The sequence below is a fragment of the Procambarus clarkii genome, chromosome 60 (assembly GCF_040958095.1).
Source record: "Procambarus clarkii isolate CNS0578487 chromosome 60, FALCON_Pclarkii_2.0, whole genome shotgun sequence".
Classification (NCBI taxonomy): domain Eukaryota; kingdom Metazoa; phylum Arthropoda; class Malacostraca; order Decapoda; family Cambaridae; genus Procambarus; species Procambarus clarkii.
Genome location: NC_091209.1, coordinates 17,373,489 through 17,399,543, shown reverse-complemented (window position 1 = coordinate 17,399,543; position 26,055 = coordinate 17,373,489). Strand labels below are relative to the sequence as shown.

The window sequence follows — 26,055 nt, the reverse complement described above, 5'->3', positions numbered from 1 at the left end:
GTCCCAAATATCTGAAAGCTCTAAGGATAATTTATAAACAAAAATTATCCAAATTCTGATATGAAAACTTTTAAGAATATTTGTAATGCTCTTCAGATAGTAGGGATTATCTTTTCCATAGCTTACATTATTTATTTACAAATCATGCTGCTATTCTTTACCTGATGGTGCTGACATGGACTGACCTCTCTCTGTTCTGGGCACGGGTGCGCTGCAGGATGGGGTCGTTCTGAGCCACCAGGAGAATGTATGCTACCTGGGCAAAGAAGATGACGTTCGCCACCACCAGCACCAGTACAAACCCATAGAAGTACGCCCAAAGCGATTTGTCATCTGCAGACACACAATGTTAATATAAATATATGCATTACTGTACTGTACAATAAGTTCTGTAGAACTTATTACAGTATAATTGTTATTTTTATTATTGTGTGTGTATCACATTGATGATTATCACACTACAGTAACACTAAATTGTCATTTAGTGTCATCATCACATCAAGATACTTTGTGATCAACATGTGATATTACTATCACAAAGATACTAGGTAATCAATGTTCAACAATACTATCACATCAATACACTGTATAAACAACATTTTACATCATTATTGCATCACTATAATCAAGATACAAGATAGTGGATTTTATCCCACACTATCACACCATCAAAGAAGCAATCTTCAAAATCAATGATTAAACACAATAACAAGTGTACCTTGTTGTAAATGCTTTTGTTTCAACTGGCAGGCAACACTCGCCCTCACACCATCAATGATACAACATTATCACTTCAACCAGGGACATGGCTCACTATCTTCATGACAAGTTGTGTACTACAGCCATGTACATTCTCACCATCACCAGGGATGCAACACAGTTCACTCTCATCACCACCAACTGGGAAGTGACAATCCCTCTCACTATCACCAGTTGTGAAACACTCATTCTCAACACCAGGATGCGTGAACTGACTCTTACCACCATGAGGGAAGCAACTTGGCTCACCACGAGGGGAGCTACTCGGCTCACCACGAGGGGAGCTACTAGGCTCACCACGAGGGGAGCAACTTGGCTCACCACGAGAGGAGCAACTTGGCTCACCACGAGGTGAACAACTCGGCTCACCACGAGGGGGAGCAACTCGGCTCACCATGAGGAGTGATACTCTTGCCACCACCAGGGGGAACAACACAACTCACTCTCACCACTATTAGGAGTGAAACATACTCACCACCACCAGGGTTAATACACCTTACCATGAGGAGTGACACACTCACCACTACCAGGAGTGCAACACAGATCACCACCTTAAAGGACTTGTCACTTACTTTGAAACCAGCATTTCTTGTTGCCAAAACCTGGCCTGATGAGTTCAATGTGTTCCGGGAGAGCCTGGATGGTGAAGGCGACCAGGGACACCACAATAGGACATCCCCATGCATATACAGAGTACATCTTGAATCTCAGCCGCGATAACTCTCCCGTCTCAGCCACTGGCCGCATTGACCTGTACAGGGCACACACATATTAAATATTTTCCTGAATTTACCCGAGCGCCAGTAACTGCCTCGATGAAAACCAGGAAACCAGCGCAGGAAGTATGTTGGTTCATTGTTTACTGTATGATCTAGTTCTAGGGTGTGGGGGGTTGGGTTTGAGAAGATGAGGGCATAGTATAAAGTTAAGGTTAGTCGCATATGGTAAGTCATTGATATGCACTAATTGATTAATAAATGAAACTAGTTCGTGTACCCGTCTGTGCCCGAGTCTCCCCCACATCCACCTCTTATTTTTCTTTTCCCCTATCTGCCACCTCTCTACCTTTCTCCCACTCTTCCCCCCTTTCCCTCAAGATCTCTTGCCCTCTTAAGAAAATTTAACATTATGAATTACAAGTCACTGAATTGACTTAAATTGAAAATTTAACATTACGAATTGCAAGTAAGCAAGTCACTGCACATCCTCTCAAGTGTACTCCATATATTTAAAACTCTGTACTGTAATGCCTCCTAGAAGGTAGTAACAGAACCCATGAGCACCACACCAGAAACAAATACCTATTTGATATTCCAAGAGTGCAACTTAACCAAACTAGAAATGCTCTGCAAATCAGACCCAGAATGTGGAATGACCTTCCCAATCACAAACTCCATGTAACCTACCTTACCCCCCTAAATGTCAACCCATGTCTTGCTATTTTCAAACAATACTGTTTGTTGACTAACTTGCATACCTGCTGATTTCCATGTTTGTTTTCACTCCCTTTTTACCTTTTTCAACTCAATTTATGATTTGATCTCAATTAGTATTAAGTTTTAGTCAAAGTGTTTTTCCCCTCACCTTGCCCGAAACGCTGTACGTATTAGTGGTTTTAGGTATAGTATGTACTAGCTCTTTCAAGAAATCCAACACTATGGCTGTAACTCATCTTGTATGTATGTACTCTTGCTTGAATAAACATCTGATTTGATTTTGATTTGAATTAATACAAAAGGTAATAAAACAACTCTACGGAAAAGGTATGCCATATTTCATACTCGTGAAACCTGCAGGGTGTGATTTATACAAAATATAAAAACAATTAACCTGTGAGCAACTGTGTCCAACCGCCTAGTTCAAGAAAACAAACAAGGAGGTCTACCCATGGGAACATTGAACCATGGAACCAACAACATGTACACAACAGGTAGATGCTAATATTTCTTAAAGGGTGGGACTCCGGCCGACTCCTATCCTACATGTGCCATCTTGTAAAGTTGGGTGACGTAAGAACAAGTGTCTGGCCTTCTATTTTGGACACACCAACATTAGATTTCATAGATATAGACAGGAGAGTTCCTATATAATATGCTGCAAGCTTGCAGTAGCTTTAAATGTGGTTAATAGGAAAGGTTATATCTTTATATTTGATGCTTTAATAATGTCTTTGATGACTATGTATTACTACATATTATTGGATTTAACAATTGAATATAGTTCAAAAGATGTCTAATATTGCTTTAGTATAGTTCATTATGTATACCGATACCCTGTGAGCTGCAGAGGAAAAGTTAAGAGGGGCACATTAATGGGCTTAGGAACTGATTCTATATGCTAAACAATTTGCATTTAAGGTGCACTAGTAATAGCTTTTGTCTTAATATGTAATTGAGTTAAATGGGGTAGTGATCTATTTACATTAAATACTGTAGTTAACATGCAATATGGTGAGGTACTTTGTTATAAGAAAGTAAGAGACCTACAGGCAGTGCAAGCAAGCTTGCTAACATCCGTGTGCATTATCTATAACAGACAAATGTGGGATGCCTGACTATGATTTTAAGTTTAGAATTTGCTTATTGGGATAAACGTGATCGAAGTTTTTACTCATATCAATGAAGAGATCATCTGGGAATTAATGTGTGTCAAGTGTTAATTAAATAAGTCAAATAAATTAGTACATAAACTTTTTTTTGAGTAATGGCATCACTGGCACCGCACTTGGGATTAACAGAGTAAGCAAGCAGTTTCCTCCACCCCTCACAAGATAATAACCAAGAAGTACCCTTGTACTCTTCTATATATATTATTGTTAGACAGTAAGTGTAAAATAGCCCTGTTAAAAAACAGGTGCAACAGATACGCTGAGAGAAATTCTACTAATATCAAGGGCCCAAGACTTTAACACTCTCTCTTTATATATAAATGTCATAACGAACCGACCTCTCAAGGTGTTCAAGAGAACTTGATAAACCCCTCCAAAGGATACCTGATTAACTAGGCTGTGATTCATACGTTAGGCTTCGAGCAGCGGCATCCAATGGCCTGGTTCACCAGACCAACCAGGAGGCTTGGTCAGAGCCTGGGCCAGAAAAAAACATTGATTCTCAAACTAAAAAATCAGGTAGGTAGATGCTGTAATATTATTAATTGTGTATCTATATCCATAGGAGAGAATGTTCGTCTATTTGTTCGAGATTGAGGGCAAAATGGTTGCCTTAGGAACTCTGGGAGTGCTCTAGAATAGTTAGCTAACTGGGGACGGGATAACGGACTAGAGAGAGCTGTTTCCCCCGGCCTCGTTAGTTAACTGGGGGGTGGAATAATGGACAAGATAGGGCTATTTCCCCCACCCCCCGTTACAGCCTCACCAAATTTTGAAGGGTGATGTGACTGTATGCCAAGTGTCATAGGGAGGTTGGAGAGTACACGTTTTAACACAACAATGTGCATAAATTTACTGAGCAACAATTTAATTTATTGTTCACCCCATTATACTGTACCTTATGCACGATAACAGAAACTGCGGAGAGGCAACAAGATCATTCTGCCTCAGGCACGATATAATGATCAAATTATATTCCCCCATTAATATTTTTATACAATACATTTTCTTCTTAGTTTACAATGGCTTTAACCTTGTTATTGTTATTTAATAAGAACTATTAATACGTTGTGGGTGGAAGGTGAAGTTTGAGATTAAATGAAGCACTGGCAATTGTCTCACCCGGACCTCCTTGCTGTTGAGTTTCCACTTGCAACAGCAGTTGTGTGTGTACCGCTGCTCGATCTGCACGCTTGCAATGTTCGCCTTGCTGATGTGTGGGTGTTGCAGCAAGTTGTTGTTAACATCAGCAGCAGAGTTGCAACATCAGTGGCATGGACATAGTCTGCACCTTCACGTAAATGCCTGGTGCTTGTAGCCTGCGTCTTGCCAGGTGGTGCTTGTAGCCTGCGTCTCGCCAGGTGGTGCTTGTAGCCTGCGTCTTGCCAGGTGGTGCTTGTAGCCTGCGTTTCGCCAGGTGGTGCTTGTAGCCTGCGTCTCGCCAGGTGGTGCTTGTAGCCTGCGTCTTGCCAGGTGGTGCTTGTAGCCTGCGTCTCGCCAGGTGGTGCTTGTATCCTGCCTCTCGCCAGATGGTGCTTGAAGGTGAATTGAACATTTATTGTGTTCAATCCTAAGCCCAAAGGTGCTCAAAGATCAAAAAATTCGTATTTTCAGTTCCTCCCCCACCAATGACGACTCTTTCTGCCGTCTACCATTATGACGGCAGAAAGGTATAACGTTACAGTATAACTAACGAATTTGTCACAGGAATTAAGATTTATATCGTATATCATATCTTTCCCAGTCGTATTCATAACAATTTTAAGATCAGTTTTCATATACTGCTGAAAAGCAAATGCCCTCATATAAAAATTACAGAAAATAGCTCAATACTGCCAATATGAGGGTAACAAATTTATTATTTATTTTTTTTTATTTATGCATATACAAGAATGTACATAAGGAATGTGAGGATACAAATATGGTAATTACAGTCTTGTAAAGCCACTAGCACGCGCAGCGTTTCGGGCAGGTCCTTAATCTAAGAAAATTTTAAGGAGGTAAATACTTGCAAAATTTATAGACAAAAAATGATAACAGATTACATGGAATGAAAAAAAAAGATGAGAGAAAATTATAGGTACAGTATATTAAAGCACATAGGTAGCTATGATTGATTGCAATGACAGCTTAAAATGGTAGTTGACAACAAATTGGTAGGCACAATACAGCAGAAACAATATAAGATTGATTGCAATGACAGCTTGAATGGTAGTTGACAAAAATTGGTAGTCACAATACAGCATATGGCTAGCACATAAAAGAAGACAGCAATGAACACAATGATAAGGTTGTTTGATATTACATAAAAATTAGGAGATTGGGTAACACTAGGTACAGAGCAAATTTAAAGCTCAGTGTAGGAAACTAAATAGATGAAGTTAGGTACTTTTTGGTTTTGCTTTTAAATAAGGCAAAAGTTTTACAGTTTTTCAATTCACTAGGGAGTGAGTTCCATAGACTAGGTCCCTTAATTTGCATAGAGTGTTTACACAGATTAAGTTTGACCCTGGGGATATCAAAGAGATATTTATTTCTGGTGTGGTGATAATGGGTCCTATTACATCTGTCCAGGGAGAGTTTCAGAGCATGGTTTGCATTTAAGAACAGGGTTTTGTAAATGTAGTTGACACAAGAGAATGTGTGGAGGGAGTTAATATTTAGCAAGTTTAGGGATTTAAACAAGGGAGCTGAGTGTTGTCTGAAAGCAGAGTTAGTTATTATTCTGATAGCAGATTTTTGCTGTGTGATGATGGGCTTAAGGTGGTTTGCAGTGGTAGACCCCCATGCACAGATACCATAATTAAGATAGGGGTAGATTAGTGCATAATATAGTGAGAGGAGAGCAGAGTTAGGAACATAATATCTGATTTTGGAGAGTATACCAACTGTCTTAGAGACTTTCTTAGTTATGTGTTGAATGTGGGTGCTGAAGTTGAGTCTCTTGTCTAGGAATAGGCCAAGAAACTTGCCATCATTTTTATTACTGATGTTAATGTTGTCTATCTGTAGCTGAATTGCATTTGATGATTTGCTTCCAAATAAGATGCAGTAAGTCTTTTCGATGTTTAATGTTAGTTTGTTCGTTGACATCCATAAGTGGACTTTTTTTAATTCATTATTCACAACATTATTTAGTGTATGTGGGTTGAGGTTTGAGTAGATAAGGGTAGTATCGTCAGCAAACAATATAGGTTTGAGAATATTAGAGACATTAGGCAGATCGTTTATATATATAAGAAATAGAAGAGGTCCTAAGATGCTGCCCTGTGGCACTCCAACGGTAATTGGTAGAGTGGAAGAAGTTGTATCATTGATGGTTACATATTGGTGTCTGTCACTAAGATAGGATCGGATGTAGTCAAGGGCAAGGCCTCGGATTCCATAATGCTGGAGTTTAAGTAAGAGGTAGTTGTGATTAACAGTATCAAAGGCTTTTCTTAGGTCAATGAAGAGTCCAATCGGAAACTCATTTTTGTCAAGGGCTGAGTAGATAATGTCAAGGAGACTAATGATTGCATCATTGGTACTCTTTTGGGACCGGAAGCCAAACTGGCAGGGGCTGAGTATGTCGAATTTTACGAGGTAGGAATAGAGCTGTTTGTAAATAATTTTTTCAAATATTTTTGATAGAATGGGTAAATTTGATATTGGTCTATAATTGTTTATGTCCGCCGGATTGCCTCCTTTATGGACTGGCGTTACTCTTGCTTTTTTGAGGATATCAGGGAAGGTGTGATACTCTATAGATTTGTTGAACAGTAGTGCTATGGGTGGGGCAAGGGCATGGGAGGCTCTCTTGTACACAATGGACGGAATTTCACTGGTGTTCCCTGCCTTGGTTTTTAGAGAATGTATGATGGACACAACATCTGCCGGGCTGATTGGTGAAAGGAGAAGAGAGTTTGGATAGCTGCCTGAGAGATATGTGTTGATATGTGTCTGAGTCTGTGGGATTTTACTGGCAAGATTAGCACCAACCGATGAAAAGAAACTATTAAATTCATTTGCCATTTCTAAGTCAGTTGACGGTATACCCCCATCCTTGTAGAGTTTTATTTGGTTATGTGAGTGTTGTTTAGTTCCTAGGATACTAGAGATAGTTTTCCAAGTGCTTTTCATGTTGCCTTTTGCTTCATTGAATCTATTCACATAATATGCAAGTTTTGCCTTTCTTATGATACTGGTAAGCATTGATGAGTACCTTTTAGCTACTTCCTTTGAAACTAGGCCAATCCTAAGTTTCTTTTCATATTCATGTTTCTTGTTGATTGAGTTGAGAATGCCACTTGTGAGCCATGGATTGTTTAATCTTTTGTCAGTTACTTGCTTGGTAAGAAGGGGACAATGAATGTTGTAGAGGCTTAGAGTTTTGGAAATGAAGAGGTTAGCTAATGAATTTATATCATGGGTATTATTGAATTCAGAATCCCAGTTAATATTGTAAAGTGCCTCTGTAAGATTGTCTAAAGCTGATTCACTGTGTAGCCTAAATGAAAGTTTCTTGCTTTTTGGTGGTGTTATGTCCATGTTCGCTATGAGAAAGGTAGGATAGTGGTCAGTTGTTCTGTCGTAGATTATACCAGATACAAGGGGAGCTGTTATGTTTGTCCATATGTGGTCCAAGGTAGTGGCTGATGTTTGAGTGACTCGGGTAGGTTTGGTGATTGTGGGGATTAGCATACAGGAGTTCATGCTGTTAAGGAAATAGTCAACTTGAGAGCAATTTTGTTGACCCAGGTCAATATTAAAATCTCCTCCCAGAATGAAGTGGTTTTTGTTGAGATTGTTGTTTATAATAAGATTCCTTAGGTTGTCTGAGAAAGAAGCTATGTTAGTATTAGGAAATCTATAGATGGCTCCAATAGTCAAAGAAGATTTAAGGGATTTAATTGTAAACTGAGCAAAAGTATATTCACAGTAGTCATCTCTGTCACTAATAACACTGTTGCAGATAAATGTATTTCGGTAATATATAGCTGTGCCACCACCTTTTTTATTAGGCCTACAGTTATGAATGGCTTTATAACCAGCTAAGTTGTAGAGTTGGGTATAATCTTTATTTAGCCAAGTTTCTGTTAAAATAATGAACGATAGGTTAGTACCTATTGCTGTGAGTAATGCATTTAAATCGTCAAAATGTTTACCAAGTGATCTAACATTTTGGTTATAAACTGATAGACAGGTGCTATTTCGAAGTTTGTTTTTAGCCTGGTGTGCTGTGAAATACTTGCAATAATGATGATCAATGTGCTGGTTGGTATAGATATGAGACAGAAGATTTTGATCAGGATCAATATCAGTGTGCATAGGATGCAGAGGGATCACGATACAAGATACACGATAAAGCAAAACACAAGAATAAGAGCAAATACAATAAAATAGTAACAATTTAGAAGTAAAATAAAGATCCAATAGATAGCCAGGAAGGACACAGAAGTTACATAAAATAAAACAACAAAAAATCAGTAGAGACTGACAATATAAATGTAAAATAAAAAATAATAAGAAAAATGATAATCATAAAAAAAATGATCTTGAAGATAATTAGCTTAGTAATGGTTAATTAACAGGGTAATAAAAAGCCCTAGGTTTAGTGACAAGGGGATTAACTAAGAACAAATAATTAAGAGTATAAAACAGGCAAAGATGACAAACAAAAAATATGATTATTACTTTTAAAATATAACAATTCTAAGGTATAATGCTCAAATTAAGCAAGCAATTTGAGCAAGAATTGCTCAAATTTTGAGCAATTCTCTAATATTAATCTTATGATTCAACTTTACAAATAACCGAAATTGCAAATTTAGGCATCAACAAACAGGTTTTAAGAACGCACTGAGAACGCGTGAAGAGTCTGGTATAAGTTTGCTTAGTCATTGACTGGGCATCTTGACAAGCTCAAGACCTTCAATTGCTGAAAAATTGGCTCCCAAAATAGCAACCGGGTTGAGCATTGTCAGGCGTTGAAAGTAAAGGCAACGAGACGATCTCAATAAATACCAAGCACTAAAACAACAATGTGCGCCGCAATAAGGTATTCCAACCAGGGAAACCTAATTTATTTGATCATTGTTATTATCACCACACTATCTGGAGATAATGGTGTTCATATCCTTTGATAAGATTGGATGACCGGCCTGGATGTTCTTCCTCATTATTATCACATTATATGTTTAGACTCCTAACATTTCCCTGCCTAATGTTTCGAACGTTTTATCGTGATATTAAGGTCCTGTGAATATATAATCGAAAAACGTTTCAGCAATGAATGGTTATTTCAAACATCAGTTAAAAACATTTTTCCTCATACATTCATTTCTTGATATTTGTAGATAAAAGTAAACATGAAACTAAAACTACAAATGACAATACGAACCGTGAATTTACAGCCTTTGATCAGTCTCTAAGCACATGTAAACACTCAAATTTGAAAAAGAAAGCATGGAAATTAAACCAAAGACCCTCGTCTAGAGAGGGTGTTGTCAGGATATCAAGAGGTTATACATAGAATATAGAGAGGGCGCGTGTTGCTCTCAATACTTCATTCAACGGATCTCCAAACACAAAAACTGGTTATGAGGAGAAGCGGCCTTCAGGACCCGCCTGGCCCAACTCCACCCACTAGGCTGACTTTGCTGTTTGAGGGAGGAGGAGGCTTCTTCACTCTCTATACCTGTATAGCATCCTACTTCATTCTCCACTACTACATCCAAACAATCATAAAAAGAATTATCAAACCTATATCGTTACTATGGATGGAATGTACAAAATCTGGACTGTTGTATAAAAAAAGCTCGTTTTTATAAATGGTATAACAAAAAGTGAGTAACCATAAACTTAACCTGCCCTAGGCCTAATCAAACACTCCTAGGCCTAATTTAGTACATATATATGTACTGTACTTGGACTAGGAAAAGTTTAGTTGGTGGTTGTTTCTTCTTTTTCATGCCCTCTACAAAATTAATAGTACAAAACGCAGGCATTTTCCGGGTACAAGAGTCCAAATTTGGTACTTCCAACGATAGTAGCTATATGCTATCATTTTCTAAATGACACGTTACTATATCAGCAAAATCCCGTTTCCTAAAATGACAGTATTTACAGCAACTATTTTGTTAGACCTACAAAAAAAGAACTGTTGGATAAAAAAGTTAATGTTTGTACTATTAATTTTGTAGGACAAAAACTAAGCCAAAATCAAATTGAAACATTTATAGGCCTAGTAAAACATACTGTATTAGGCTCAAGATAGCGTACATTTGGTCTAGGATTGCTTGGATAGGTTCTGTTAGGTTTGGTTTTTTACATTTCCATTTTGTTTCGAGTTTCATTTGGGTTGATCCAGTAACCCCAAGTACTATATAGTCGCCATGGCCTAGCGATTTCTCCTGATAATACAGCCAGTCCCGAATTTCCACAACAGAAATATACATCGCATATTTTACATCGCATTTTGACGTCAAAATACGATGTATTATTCAAAATAACACAATGATCTAATTATCTTATAATTCAATAATACAAACATTAACTTATTTTGGGCCCAAGAGTCCATTTTTTTATATTTGACCAAATAGTTGTTATAAGTACTGTACCATCATTTTAAGGGGATGGTATTTCTGTGGTAGAGCTCTTGTTTAGTACTTGTTGGACACTGGTACAGTGGTGGAAGAACTCTTCCCTGGTGCTCGTTAGATACTGAGATACAGCTATAGAGCTCTTGCCTGGCCCAACCTGATGTTGGACACAAGTTTCCTTCCCCGACTCTCCAAAGATGAATGATTTGTTACTCTCACGACACTTGTTAATATAGGATACAACGATGGCAATTCGTGCACTGGTAAGTTGTTATAAGAATATTAGTGTGTGTAGCAACAGTAGTTGTAGAACTACTGTGAGTAGTAGTAGAAATTTTGTGTAGTAATAGTTTCAATAAATATAAATAGTACTAAAGGATTTTTTTTTTAGTATCGTCATACGTGCAGAAGTCAGTCCACTGATTGCATGTATTTTGAGGTTATCTTGAGATGATTTCGGGGCTTAGCGTCCCCGCGGCCCGGTCCTCGACCAGGCCTCCTTTTTGTTTCAATATCACACATTTCTAACACCAACCTGGATTAAACCGACATGGGTGACAAAGCACAAGCAACAACTGACCCCCCCGGCAACATCTGGGTTACTCAGCAACAAGTCATCCATCTGAGACAATATTTCCATAAAGTCCAACTTTCTATCTGGGTTATTGCTGTTGTTTTAATTTAACTACAACCCCCTCTTCCCCCTACATGTTAAATGATCTCTCAGTTCATGATCTCTGGCACTCTTCCTCACAGTTACACGCACTCCATATCCCTTACTCTAGATCTCTCCGAGTGAGCAGGTTAAATGACTTTAACTGAGGTGAGTTAGGCTAGTTAGGAGGTGAGTTAAACAACATGTGTATGAATTTGTGTTTTTGTGGACTGGGTGACGAAGCAGTTATCGAACCCGGCCGGTGAGCTCTGTTTTTATAGAGGAGCCTTAAGGAGACATCAACTTTGCCAAGTTGATGTCTCCTTAAGGAGATAAATTTCTGTTTTGTCTTGACATATTTTCAGGAACCAGTTGATCACAAGCTCAACTGGTTCACATGTATCGGGCCAAATGAGGGTGATATATAGGCCTACCTTACAATTTCACCCATCCAGTAGCAAGCTGCAAACCCGTAAATGAGGACTCATAAATATTATTGCGATCAATGCATGAAGAGTAACCAAACTTGCAAATATGGGGAGTTAAATTCTAAACATGTAGGCCTTAACTCTTTTTAAACATAATGAAACGTTCATGTTCAAAATGTCAGGACGTCTCGTCACCTTAGTTTGGGTAAAAAGGTTTGCTGGTCAATGTTGTGCAATGAAACATCACCAGTTATCCTCACACCGAGGCTTCTACAACACACACAATACTGAAACGTTACAGAATAAAAGTCAAGTATTCAGACGTAAAGGGTTAAATGTCCCGGGTTTAAAGTTGCTGACACGGGCGGTCTTGGCCCCAGAGAGCGTCCACAAGCTGGGCACACCAGCCGGTAAACTTACAGTTTTTATTATTATTATTATTTTCTACCACAAACGTGGCCACACAATTACAATGCTAATCATCATTTATACATTTCCTTCTGTCCTCCATGGACAGGGTGAGAGATTTGTCAAACATACACAGAATGTGATTGTAGTGCTTTTAAAATGTTAGGCTAAGCTACATACGAAAAATAAATGGAAACACAGGTTTATGTATGCTACATAAAGTGTTTGATGTGTCTTTTATATATCAATCACTTTATGCAGCATACATAAATCTGTGTATCTGTGTATTTTACTTATGTAGCTTACGTACTTGGGGCCGTTTAAGGATATTATGCGCCCTTCGCAAGGGGCCCATAATATCGGCAAGTTTATAGTAAAAGATACATGAATATTTGCCGGGCCCAAAGCTCGTGGTAAATTGCAAGCACTGGGAGCCACAGACACGCGCGCAACACATCATAACTGAAAATAATTATAGTATAAGGAGCTCATAATTTCTAATTAGCCTTAACGAATTATATTTCTAGTCCTTCAGCCCAAGTCTTGTATTATACAGCCTTCCCCGCCCAAGTCTTGTATTATACAGCCTTCCCCGCCCAAGTCTTGTATTATACAGCCTTCCCCGCCCAAGTCTTGTATTATACAGCCTTCCCCGCCCAAGTCTTGTATTATACAACCTTCCCCGCCCAAGTCTTGTATTATACAACCTTCCCCGCCCAAGTCTTGTATTATACAGCCTTCCCCGCCCAAGTCTTGTATTATACAACCTTCCCCGCCCAAGTCTTGTATTATACAACCTTCCCCGCCCAAGTCTTGTATTATACAGCCTTCCCCGCCCAAGTCTTGTATTATACAGCCTTCCCCGCCCAAGTCTTGTATTATACAACCTTCCCCGCCCAAGTCTTGTATTATACAGCCTTCCCCGCCCAAGTCTTATATTATACGGCCTTCCAATGTAGATTTAGTGTTGCTAGCCTAAAGTAGACTGTGTGAGACGTATCACCATATATTCAGTTTAACAGTTTTGGTGTGATTAGGTTATAGCATCATTCTGTGTGGTGCATAGTTCAAGACCTAGTAAGCATGCAGGGGGCTGGCTGGCTGATGGCGGCACAGGCCACGCCCCGTACAAGATGTGGTCGTCTAGCGACCTTTGTGCTGGTGTCTGGGCGACCAGGACCTGCTCCAAACCTTCCCACTCCCTATTATCATTCTCTCTTCCTCCCGTTGTCTTCTTTTTCGTACTGGGGTCAATAATAACTCTTCCCCTGAATCGTTGGTGATGAAGGACAAGAGGAAGTAATTATCAAAACAAGGCACCAAGGCGAGAAGGCTATGCAGCACCATCAAGAGGAATGAGAAAAAAAGCAACAGGAGTTGGGTAAATGCAACTTTTATCCACGCGCCCAAGCATTGTGGTGACATTAATGATGTGTAAATTATATGTGAATGCGGTGCCCAGTAAGTGTCACCAGTAAACACATTGTTATATGTGTCAAATTCATCTTATTTGTATGCAGGAAAGTTGCAGTGTGACGAAGTGGTGCTACACGCGGTAGTGTGTTCACGGTGGTGCGGGACCATTACTCTTCTTGAAGAAACACCGAGCTGTACCACAATGCGCTACAACCTTGCAATATTGATATAGATATAATGACAACATTGATCTGCAACCTCTCATTTAAACGGATCATGCTCACGCAGCAACTTTGTTATCGTTCATCCCCAGCCTTTCTGCCAGTCACCCATCCGACTACTGCCTCAACCCTTTACCATCATCGTATCATTACCCTTCTCGCTCTCCCACTCTACTTCTAAATTACCTAATTATTGTCTTGCTCCATCCACCCCTGCCCATTCATACCGAAACAGTCACATGGCCGCCTTGGAGAAAGTTCACCGGAACGACAAAAATCTGCCCAGCTGTAAGTGGACTCTCCTACCAGGACCTCGGGACCAACACCACTACAAGCAAGACACGACAGGGCTGCTCTTTGCCAAACCTTAACACTGAACCAATAAGACGATATTAATCCAGAGCGTTTCTTTAGCAAGGTCCAAAGTACCCATATAATGGATAACAGTTTCAAGCTGAACAAGTCACAGTGTAGAATAAATAAATATAAATATAAATATAAATATGTTTATTCAGGTAAGGTACATACATACAAGTGATGTTACATTAATGGATTGATATATAGATAGAGCTAGTACATACAATGCCTAAAGCCACTATTACGCAATGCGTTTCGGGCAATAGATGATTTTTCACCTGTATAGTGATAATAAGCCCATGGAATCAACTACCAGTTGATGCCGTAATACAAGGTAAATTCAGGTAAATGGGTAGATATACAGAGTTAGTCAGAAGGGAGAGAAAAACCAAGAGAGAAGCAGGCTATCATAGAGACAAGGGTTACTATAACAATAGTTATAACAACACCCTGTACTACAGGGTGTTCGAAAAGAAATGCAACTCAGGGGCTGTTTAAATTCCTTATTTGTGGCTTATTAAATATTAACGGAGCTTTCAACAAGTAATAATATTTCTTGAAGTGAAATTTATTTTCACTTAAATGAAGTGAAATTTAACTGCAGTATTGAACTTTAGGCGAATTAATAAGTTACAATAATATATATATAATCTGTGAGTTTGTGTATATTTTCCAATACCCATTTCTGTATTGTATTTCTGTACCTAATAATGATCATAATTCCTCTATTTAACCATGACATAATATCCATCACATACAGGAGCAACACTCATCAACGATGATAAACTCATCGAAGACGACAGCAACACCAGGAGATGAATCCTGCTGTTGAATTAAAGCGCTAGTCTTAAAAAAAGCTCTTATCGGGGAAACGGGGGCAAGGGCAAATGGAGGGACCTTTGACAAGCCGCCGGCTTCCTGTCCTCGTCGAGGCCACTAGAGATATTGGCCCCTCAGGTAAAACTTCATCAATAAATATTTAGTTTCATGCTGGTGTAATTACCTAAGTGTAGTTACAGGATGAGAGCTACGCTCGTGGTGTCCCGTCTTCCCAGCACTCTTTGTCATATAACCCTTTGAAACTACTGACGGTCTTGGCCTCCACCACCTTCTCACCTAACTTGTTCCAACCGTCTACCACTCTGTTTACAAAAGTGAATTTTCTTATATTTCTTCGGCATCTGTGTTTAACTAGTTTAAATCTATGACCTCTTGTTCTTAAAGTTCCAGTGTACCCACACGGATGTCAGCACATTCCTCTAATACCGTATGCCAATTTTGGAGATATGTAAACATTTGAGATGAAGGCGCGTGAATAATAGTTCCATGTGAAAGACACAAGTCAGTTAGAGGTGACTGGCGGTGGCGGGAAAGTGGTCGTGTCAGCCCAACAATGATACTCCCGATGACTTGCTTAGTATACCCGAGGAAATATCACCTGAAGAAAACCAATAGTCAACTTACGGAGAATCAAGAAAAAATCCTGAGCAGTCAGCTCAAGTTTCTGAAGAAGCTGAAGAAGCTTCTTGTAAAGCGAAAGTACTATAATTATTTTTCCATTTAACTGCGGTTGTTCTTAGCTTTTTTACTCGCGCGCACGCACGCGCGCGCACACACACACACACACACACACACACACACACACACACACACACACACACACACACACACACACACACACACACACACACACACACACACACACACCACCTGCACCTTTTACACGTGTTAGAAAAGGAGAGAATTGAGAAGGGAGAGAGAGTGAATGTTGCCCTCGCAAGTGAGGGCAACATTCTCTCTCCCTCCCTCCCTCTCTCTCTCTCTCTCTCTCTCTCTCTCTCTCTCTCTCTCTCTCTCTCTCTCTCTCTCTCTCTCTCAGGAGGTAGGGATGACGCAGGTGGCGATGAACACAGGTGGTGATGACGCAGGTGTGAACGTGCACCTAACACCTACGGCGCACCTCGCACGGCTACACACTACATTTACTCTATGGTGGAATTATTTCCTCTTGTCAGGAGGGACTCCAGGAGGGATCCTCCTCTTCTCAGGTAGAGACGAGTCCTTCGTTACTAATTAATGTAGATTTTCTAAAATATTTAATATTTCTGACAGACGATATTTGTCCAAGATGAGTATTGTCAAGTTCCGTCTATGTATCATGTATATGCAGACGAGGAGTCACAATAACGTGGCTGAAATATGTTGACCAGACCACACACTAGAAAGTGAAGGGACGACGACGTTTCGGTCCGTCCTGGACCATTCTCACAATCGACTTCAGAATGGTCCAGGACGGACCAAAACGTTGTCGTCCCTTCACTTTCTAGTGTGTGGTTTTGTCAACATATCATATATAAACACCACCAATGTTAATACGAGTATAAACACCATCAATATTAATACTCATGAGTAGACGACGAGTCTACTCATGGGGCTGAAGACACGACCGAATTATCCAGCTCACACACGACAAAAGTCCAGCTTGACGGACCGAACCGTCGTCGTTACTCCATCTTCTGACGCGTGTTTTGGTCATCTGATTGATTGATGGAAAACAAGCCACCACAAGAGGCGGCACGGGCATGAATAGCCCCGTGGGTGGTATATATAGATGTTTGGAGTGAATGTTGGTCTCCGGTGGTGCAACATCTTGAAGTGTTTCTGGGGGCTCGTGTGTTGGTCATCTTAATAGACATGATTCATATACTGGGAGTAAGTAGGTGTAGGCTTCCCCCCCCCCCGTGGGTACCGCAGCACGTGTGGGGGGACTACTCGAAGGTAGTCCCCCCACACGTGCGGCTCTGTGAATACTACTCTGTCTCTGATGCATGTGTGATCTGGGTCACCAGTCTTTTGAACACCTGCTAAACTCTGTGTGTGTGTGTGTGTGTGTGTGTGTGTGTGTGTGTGTGTGTGTGTGTGTGTGTGTGTGTGTGTGTGTGTGTGTGTACTCACCTAGTTGTGCTTGCGGGGGTTGAGCTTTGGCTCTTTGGTCCCTGCCTCTCAACCTTCAATTACCTGATGTACAAATTCCTGCGCCTACTGGGCTCTATCATATCTACACTTGAAACTGTGTATGGAGTCAGCCTCCACCACGTCACTACCTAATGCATTCCATTTACTAACTACTCTGACACTAAAAAAGTTCTTTCTAATGTCTCTGTGGCTCATTTGGGTACTCAGCTTCCACCTGTGTTCCCTTGTGCGTGTACCACCCGTGTTAAATAATCCATCCTTGTCTACCCTGTCAATTCCTCAAGAGAATTTTGTATGTGGTGATCATGTCTATCCGAGCTCTTCTATCTTCCAGCAACGTGAGGTGCAGTTCACGCAGCCTTTCCTCATAACTCATGCCTCTTAGTTCTGGGTCAAGCCTAGTGGCATATCTCTAAACGTTTTCGAGCTTTGTCTTGTGTGTGTATGTGTAATTATCTAAGTGTTGTTACAGGATGAAAGCTACGCTCGTGGTGTCCCGTCTTCCCAGCACTCTTTGTCATATAACGCTTTGAAACTACTGACGGTCTTGGCTTCCACCATCTTCTCACTTAACTTGTTCCAACCGTCTACCACTCTGTTTACAAAAGTGAATTTTCTTATATTTCTTCGGCATCTTTGTTTAGTTAGTTTAAATCTATGACCTCTTGTTCATGAAGTTCCAGGTCTCAGGAAATCTTCCCTGTCAATTTTATCGATCCCTGTTACTATTTTGTACGTAGTGATCATATCACCTCTTTTTCTTCTATCTTCTAGTTTTGGCATATTTAATGCCTCTAACCTCTCCTCGTAGCTCTTGCCCTTCAGTTCTGGGAGCCACTTAGTGGCATGTCTTTGCACCTTTTCCAGTTTGTTGATGTGCCTCTTAAGATATGGGCACCACACCACGCTGCATATTCCAGCTTTGGTCTGACAAAAGTCGTGAACAATTTCTTTAGTATTTCTCCATCCATGTATTTAAAAGCAATTCTGAAGTTAGAAAGTGTAGCATAGGCTCCTCGCACAACGTTCTTTATGTGGCCTTCCGGTGTGTGCGTGCTTCCCTTTTCTTATTTCTTCCAAAGACGCCAACTTTATTATCAAAATTCTCTCTGTAACTGGTGATATTTAGAGAAGCCACGGGGGTGGCGTGACTGTACTGCTGATGTGTTCCGACACCGAGGGAGCTCACCGCGGCTGCAGATGCCAGCCGCGGTCTTACCAAGGTTATGGGAAAAGTAAGCCCGTATTTTCCCCGGTATATAAATGCTATGGTGGCGTTCGTCAATTTGGGACTCCACCGCTCCTGTGCCAGGTAAGTTCACTACGGGCTCTCCATAGCCCTTGCTACTTGCCCCGCTCCTGTGCCAGGTAAATTACGGGCTCACCATAGCTCGTGCTACTTGGAACTTGTTCCGAGTAGCTGAATCTATAACAACAACAACGTTCGTCAATTTCTATTGATACTGGTAATGGCTCAAAAGGGCCACCACTTATGGGCTATTCGTGCCCGTGCCACCTTTTGGGTGGCTTAATCTTTATCAACCAATCAATCGTTCGTCAATTTGTTATTCCAAGCGCTCGAATATTCTTGCCTTAACCCGACCCATATTCCCAATGGGACGTATTCTTACTCTAACGTGCCTCAATTATCTTATATGAAGTTTCTCCATATTAAAATTTTGGTAATTAGTTACTTTAAGTGTTCAATAGTCTACAATGTACTATATTATCGCTCCCTGTATCCTAGTATAAAAAAACATGCAAATTAATCTAGTGTTTAATATTCTGTTGGGAAAATCATTGATATACAGTATACGTGTAAGTGGCAGCCAGGAACCTTGGGGAACCCCACTAGGTACCTTTCCCCATCATACTGACGTGGGTGTACTCTCCTAATTGTGCTGGCTGGGGCTGACCTTCTCTGTGGTCTCATCTCGGAACTTTCAATCAATTGGTGTACTGGGCTCAGAGTGTTTTTTGGGACTATAATGATTACATTTGAAACTGTGTATCAAATCTACCTCCACACCCTACTGCTTAAGAAATAAAAAATTTCTATGATTCTGACACTGAACCAAATTTATATTTCTAATGTCTCGTGGTTTATTAACGTACTAAATTTCCACTTGTGAAGGAACCGGTCGGCCGAGCGGACAGCACGCTGGAATTGTGATCCTGCGGTCCTGGGTTCGATCCCAGGCACCGGCGAGAAACAATGGGCAGAGTTTCTTTCACCCTATGCCCCTGTTACCTAGCAGTAAAATAGGTACCTGGGTGTTAGTCAGCTGTCACGGGCTGCTTCCTGGGGGTGGAGGCCTGGTCAAGGACCGGACCGCGGGGACACTAAAAGCCCCGAAATCATCTCAAGATAACCTCAAGAAGAAGAAGATAGTGTCCTTTTGAACTAGTATCTTCCATGGTATTATGTACCCGCAATAGCTCTTGTGTTCCACCTCCGTAAGATCCACTTCTCCGAGGCTTTAACTCTAGGTCATGCCTCTCGTTTTCAGGATCAACCTTGTAACATGTCTCCCAGCTTTTGTGCTTCAAGTGGGAATTCTGTGGGTTGCATTCTCGAGGATGGGTCTCGCGTACGTTCATTACAATGTTTTGATAGCTTCCTTAAGGTTATCCGGATATTTGCCAAGTTTTATACATGTTGTAAACATTATTCGGTTAATGTAAGCCTACGGTGTCAGGTTTGGTATTATTAAGGAAAAACCTGGGTGTCGACACCAGCTCTCTCTCCTCTGAGACAGGAAATTGTCTCCCCTTCATCTCATACCGCTCCTGGGGCAGGGGAGAGGGCAGGGGGAGGGTAGCAGGACCAGGGGAGGTGGAGACCAAATAGTCTCGGGGTAACCTTGGTAAGTATTGGGATTCCCTAGACTTGACCCTCTGCCAATGTGACCTGCTTGCTTGCTTGCTTGCTTGCGCTCTCTCTCTCTCTCTCTCTCTCTCTCTCTCTCTCTCTCTCTCTCTCTCTCTCTCTCTCTCTCTTTTGCTCTATCTCTCTCGCTCTTTTGGTCTCTCTAAAGTTGTCCCATGCCTCACTAACACTAATGATCCCCGACACACACTAATGAAGTTAGTTTTGAGTGTAGTGGTGAAGCAATAAATCATAAAAATTAGCCTACTGTTTGTTAATTAGTCTACCAGGGCCAATGCTATATCCTCTAACCTGCTGTATATTGCGTAGTGATATTTTAAGGGGTTGATATATTTATATTGTTCAGAAAGTGATGAGTGTTGTGTGTTGACATTCTTCTTGGGCCACGTGAAGTGTTGACACCCTGCTCTTGCTACGTCACTCTTGTTACTCTGGCTGAGTGCAGGTAATCGATTGATTGATGAAGATTAAGCCACCCAAAAGGTGGCACGGGCATGAATAGCCCGTAAGTGGTGGCCCTTTGGAGCCATTACCAGTATCAAGAGCTGATACTGGAGATCTGTGGAGGTGCGACTGCACCCTGCGTGACGGGAGATGTCTCCCGTGACAGGTAATCATTAAGTGGAGTGGCGTACGTCGCAGTGGAGTGGCGTACGTCGCAGTGGAGTGGCGTACGTCGCAGTGGAGTGGCGTACGTCGCAGTGGAGTGGCGTACGTCGCAGAGGAGTGGCGTACGTCGCAGTGGAGTACGTCGAGTACGTACGATATTAATAATACGACTATTAATATCACTGTTATGGCTATTGCTGTCATCGTTATTATGTTAGTTATTAGTATCACCGTCGTTATGGGTTATTGCTCTCACTATCGTTAGTATTAAGCGTGCCTCATATAACACCCCTAAACTTGTGTATAGTGTAGTGCCTAAATATTTAGCCAGGAGCCCGCCACCCTCCAACACCTGGTGTTCACTCACCTAGACAAACACCTGTTAATAGCACCGGGGTGAAATAACAAACTTGCTATTTACAACCTGTAAGTAAACCAGTGTTTTTTCTTCTGTTTCAGAATCCTCCAAGAATGTGTCTTTCTACCCCCCTTCCCCCCCTACTATTATTCTTTACCCTCCTTCCTCTACCTATTATTACATTCTTCTGTTTCCTTACACCTATTATTCTGTCTTCCTCTTCACTGTAATACAAAATATACTTTTATTCCCCATTCTTGTCCTTGTACTTCTTTTGAACCTAATATCCTGGTCCTCTTTTTATAAACATTCTGCAGCAGCCTCCTGGTGCTCATGAGGTAAGCATCGTCAACAGTGACCTGGAAGTGCCCAGTCTGCAGGCGATGAGTCACAATAACGTGGCTAAAGTAAGTTGACCAGACCACACACTAGAAGGTGAAGGGACGACGACGTTTCGATCCGTCCTGGACCATTCTCAGTCTCCAGTCTCACTGGTAAGGTCCTTTACACAGACCATAAACTGAGGGGGACCCAACACTGAGCCCCGTGGGACACCACTCATATCCCCCCTTTCTTCCCTTCACGTTTCCAGTGTCACAGGTATCAAATGTTGACTCTTTATACCGTGCCAAAAGCGTCAGAACTAATAATGACCCAACATACCATGGTCAATACACATTAGTCTTAAAAAGCGTATATTATTCACATTCACTGAACAAATCCACAAGGGCCGTGGTGAGAGGTTCGAACTTACACCCGGGATGATCCCAGACGCTGATAACCTTAGTCGACGATGACTCCAGTAAGTCTGTAGTCATCGATTGATTGATGAAGATTAAGCCACCCAACAGGTGGCACGGGCATGAATAGCCCGTAAGTGGTGGCCCTTTTAAGCCATTACCAATATCATTAGCTGATACTGGAGATCTGTGGAGGTGCGACTGCACCCTGCGTGATGGGAGATGTCTCCCGTGTGTAGCTATCCTATAGCCTGCTCTGTTATACCAGAGTATATACACACAGTAAGAAGTATGTTATATCTCTGAGTGTATGTATACAGTAGGGTACACCTCCAGTGTTTACAACCCGTGTAAACAGCGCCACGACACGCCTCCCACCACAAAAAACGAGGAGAGTTAAAAGAAACATAAACAAGGGCAATTAGCACGGTGTTTACTCTTGTTAGTGTTGGAGCCATTATGGCTGATGAGTGAGGTAGCAGGGCGAGGAGGAGCAGCAGCAGGTATTGATGAAGGTGACGAGCAGGAAGAAAAAAGTAAAGGAGGCCGAGGTCGAACCACAGAACGAGGAGGAAGGGAAGAGGATGATCAAGGAATAAATGAGGACGATATATCCATTATATATATTGTCGCCAAGGACAATGATAAACAAATCCCTCTATCAAATGAAAAACTATGTTAATAAATGGCTGCACATTTATATCTAACTTTACGCAACATTTCAATACATTATTCACATAAGAGGTCAAACTAACAACATAACATGTAATTATTATAACTATATACTGCATTAACTAGAACCTTAATTGGTTTGAGATTTTTTACTTTATTATTGCAGCTGTAGTTGGAGTGACGGGAGTGGGGGGAGGTGTCATAAAAAAAACTTCGTTTTTTTCGGGTATATTCCTGCGCGGGCCCTTAGCCTCTGGCTGGCCCACTAAGTGTTGCTTGTTTCTGTTTTACTTGGGCGGAGTATGAGTATTTATGACTCGTATGGTCGCTTCAGTAAGATTTTGTCCCATGTGTTTAACAACTTCTGCTCTCTTTAATCTACGTTGAAATTGTATAGTGTGTGTAACTGTGCACTGTGTTAGATAATGTTCCAGTGGTCTGTCGGGCATTTCTCCACAGTTCTGACATTTCCGAAAACTCGTAACTAGAGAGGCGAGACTTATATTGGCAAAAACATATAGCATACAATTATAATATGACGACAATTTGAAGGATATCGAATATAACTAATTATACCATGAATTAATAGAAATTTGCACATCCTCAGCATTTTACATCAAAGGATCTAAGTGCTAGGCTGCATCACTATCATTGACTACAGACTGATTTGCAGCTTGAGGTGGAGTAGTTAGAACCCTCACCTCACACTCACGGCAAACGGAAAGACCCGGGTTTCAAACCCTGGCCAAGGTAGAACCCCTGGGGACCAATCCTCTCTGTTCACCTCTGTGCACCCAGCAGCAATTGAACACCAAGATGTGAAGCGATTAGCAAATTGTATTCTGGGTAAAAGAAACAAGACAAGACCTGAGATGAGAGGAAGGAAAGAAGGAAGGAAGAGGAGGAAGAGGAAGGAGGGAGGAAGAGCTCTTAGCCTACAAAACAACACACAGAAAACCTCTTACTAACCTTTCCCCCTCCCAAGTTCAAGTTCAAGTATGTTTATTGAGACAAGAAAAAATACATCTCAAAGGGATAGAGTAGCTTAGGCTATTTCTACCCCCCTTACTTCCCCCTCCCATCAAAAACTAACACAGCGTTTACGCCACCAGCCCCGAACCCTCTCACTCTACATCATTTACCACTCACCTGCCCTCACTCTAGCCTCTAACCCTATATTTTACTATACCCTTCACTCTCTATTCAACTGATTGATAGAGATTAAGCCACCCAAGAGGTAGCACGGGCATGAATAGCCCGTAATCTGTTCAACCTCAAGATAAGATAAGGGGGAGCCTCCCCAACCCTCAAAATAACCCCGCCCAATCCACTTATATAACCCCACCTTCACACAGCATACAGCTTCATCAATCAGCATACAGACCAGCTCCTGTGCCAGGTAAGTCCACTACGGGCTCACCATAGCCCGTGCTACTTGCAACTTTTTGTTCCCAGTAGTTCCTAAAACACTAACACTCCGGCACCTCACCTCTGGTAACCCCCGCCCCCCATGCAGGTGGTTAACAAGTGGAATGCTCTGCAAGAAGTCATTAAACACATACACCCTAGAGGGCCTGGTGGCTGAATGGACAGCGCTCGGAATTCGTAATCCTAGGAACCGGGGATCGATCCCGGCGATGGCGGAAACAAATGGGCAGAGTTTCTTTCACCATGATGCTCCTGTTCACCTAGGAGTAAAAAGGTACTTGGGAGTTAGACAACTGCTACGGGCTGCTTCCCGAGGATGTGTGTGTGTGTGTTAGAGAGAAATACATGTAGTAGAAATAATAGAGGAAAAATAAATTGGTTAGAAAGGCGGGGTCCAAGAGCTAATAGCTCGATTCTGCAGATACAAATAGTAAATACACACACGCACCCGCGCGCGCACGAAAAAAAATATGCTATATGATCACTACTTACAAAATAATAATAGGAATCGACAATGAGGAATTCCTGAAACCGACAACCTCAAGAACAAGAGGTCATAAATTCAAACTAAGGACAAAAGGTGATCTCAAAATTAGAAGCTTCACTTTTACAGAGTGGTAGACGGTTGGAACAAATTAAGCGAGAAGGTGGTTGAAGCCAAAACTGTCAGTAGTTTCAAACCGTCGTATGACAAAGAGTACTGGGAAGACGGGACACCACGAGCGTAGCTCTCATTCAGTAATTAACTACACTTGAGTAACTACACACTCACGCAGAAACAACTAAACAGAATAAGCTGAATCCTACAATTCGATGGTGGCAGATGATGACAAAGTTACACAAAAAATAATAACTGAGGAGCTGGGTGTAATACGTGATAATGAGCGGCAGGAACTACAGTGATGGTCTCAGACATGGTCCCGTGGCACATTATGAGCACGGGGAGAGGAGGGAGGGGGCGGCAAGGCCACACCACGATAAGCAAAAGGCAGCTCCTTGTATCACATAAGAAAAAAGATCAAAGAACAGATAAAGAGACAATATTAACAGAATAACATAATTGATAATGCAAGTTTGGCAAAAATACGAAAAGTATTCAGGAACTTAGACAATGATCGAGGTCTTGAGAATGTCGTGCACTAACCCGGTGAAACCAGTACTGGAGTATGCAGCCCCCTGCGGAGTCTCCGTCAGTAGAACAGTTGTAATTTGCATATTATAGTTTTAAGTTTAAAAGTGTAAATATATCTACCGATCATAGACAAGTTATCTTCAGCTCTTTCTCATCGCATTGAAGCATATCAAATGTTCATTAATTACTTGGTTTCCTGGTGGAATTTCCAGCAATGAATGATGAAGACATTTCAACAACAACAACAGTCAAGTTTCAGAATATTTACTTGGAGGACATCGAGCCTAAATGTGTGCCAGAAATTCTTCACTTCAGGAAGTTATTGGGCAATTTGCAGCATTCCGCCACAAGCATGAAACACTACAAGCTCTTGATATCTACGTCCTTGTAGTAAACAATGGCTTAACTTCTTTATTCCCTAGTGTTGAAACACCACTATGTTGTCTTTAATGATAACTAGTGCGCCTGGAGAGAGGAGTTTCTCCAAGATGAACCACTGACAGTGGCACAACAACGACCAAACACACTTGCTCTCATGGCGACTGAAAACCATGTTCTCAATAACTAACAACTTACTGATGCTTTGGAGAAATCTGTTTCCAAAAAAGTACGCAAAGCACATGTTTGAATCTGAATTATTGTTAGCCTTGTAAAAATAACTGTTAATTTGTCTTTAACTTTGTTTTCTTGTAAAAATATTAATATGAGAGCCTCACAGTACCTGTAGCCTACAAAATCTTAATCCGGCAAAACATGATTCTCAACAAAAACATGATGTTCAAACGAAGAAGCTGAAGAACGAGAGAGCATGGGAG

The 26,055-nt window shown here is 41.2% G+C and overlaps 1 protein-coding gene across 2 annotated transcripts in view; it reads right to left on the bottom strand.

Moving 5' to 3' along the window:
* Window positions 1-26,055, bottom strand: part of LOC123766744 (uncharacterized) — a 48,065-nt gene that overhangs the window by 7,207 nt on the left and 14,803 nt on the right. The window contains exons 4-5 of one of the 2 annotated variants that reach the window (XM_045756084.2): window positions 1,332-1,510; window positions 186-333 (exon numbers count right to left, since the gene is read on the bottom strand). In XM_045756084.2, the coding sequence (XP_045612040.2) occupies window positions 186-333; window positions 1,332-1,510 (327 nt within the window). Of the gene's footprint in view, window positions 1-161; window positions 334-1,331; window positions 1,511-26,055 lie in introns of both variants that reach the window. The other variant, XM_069307619.1, reaches the window with a different exon arrangement.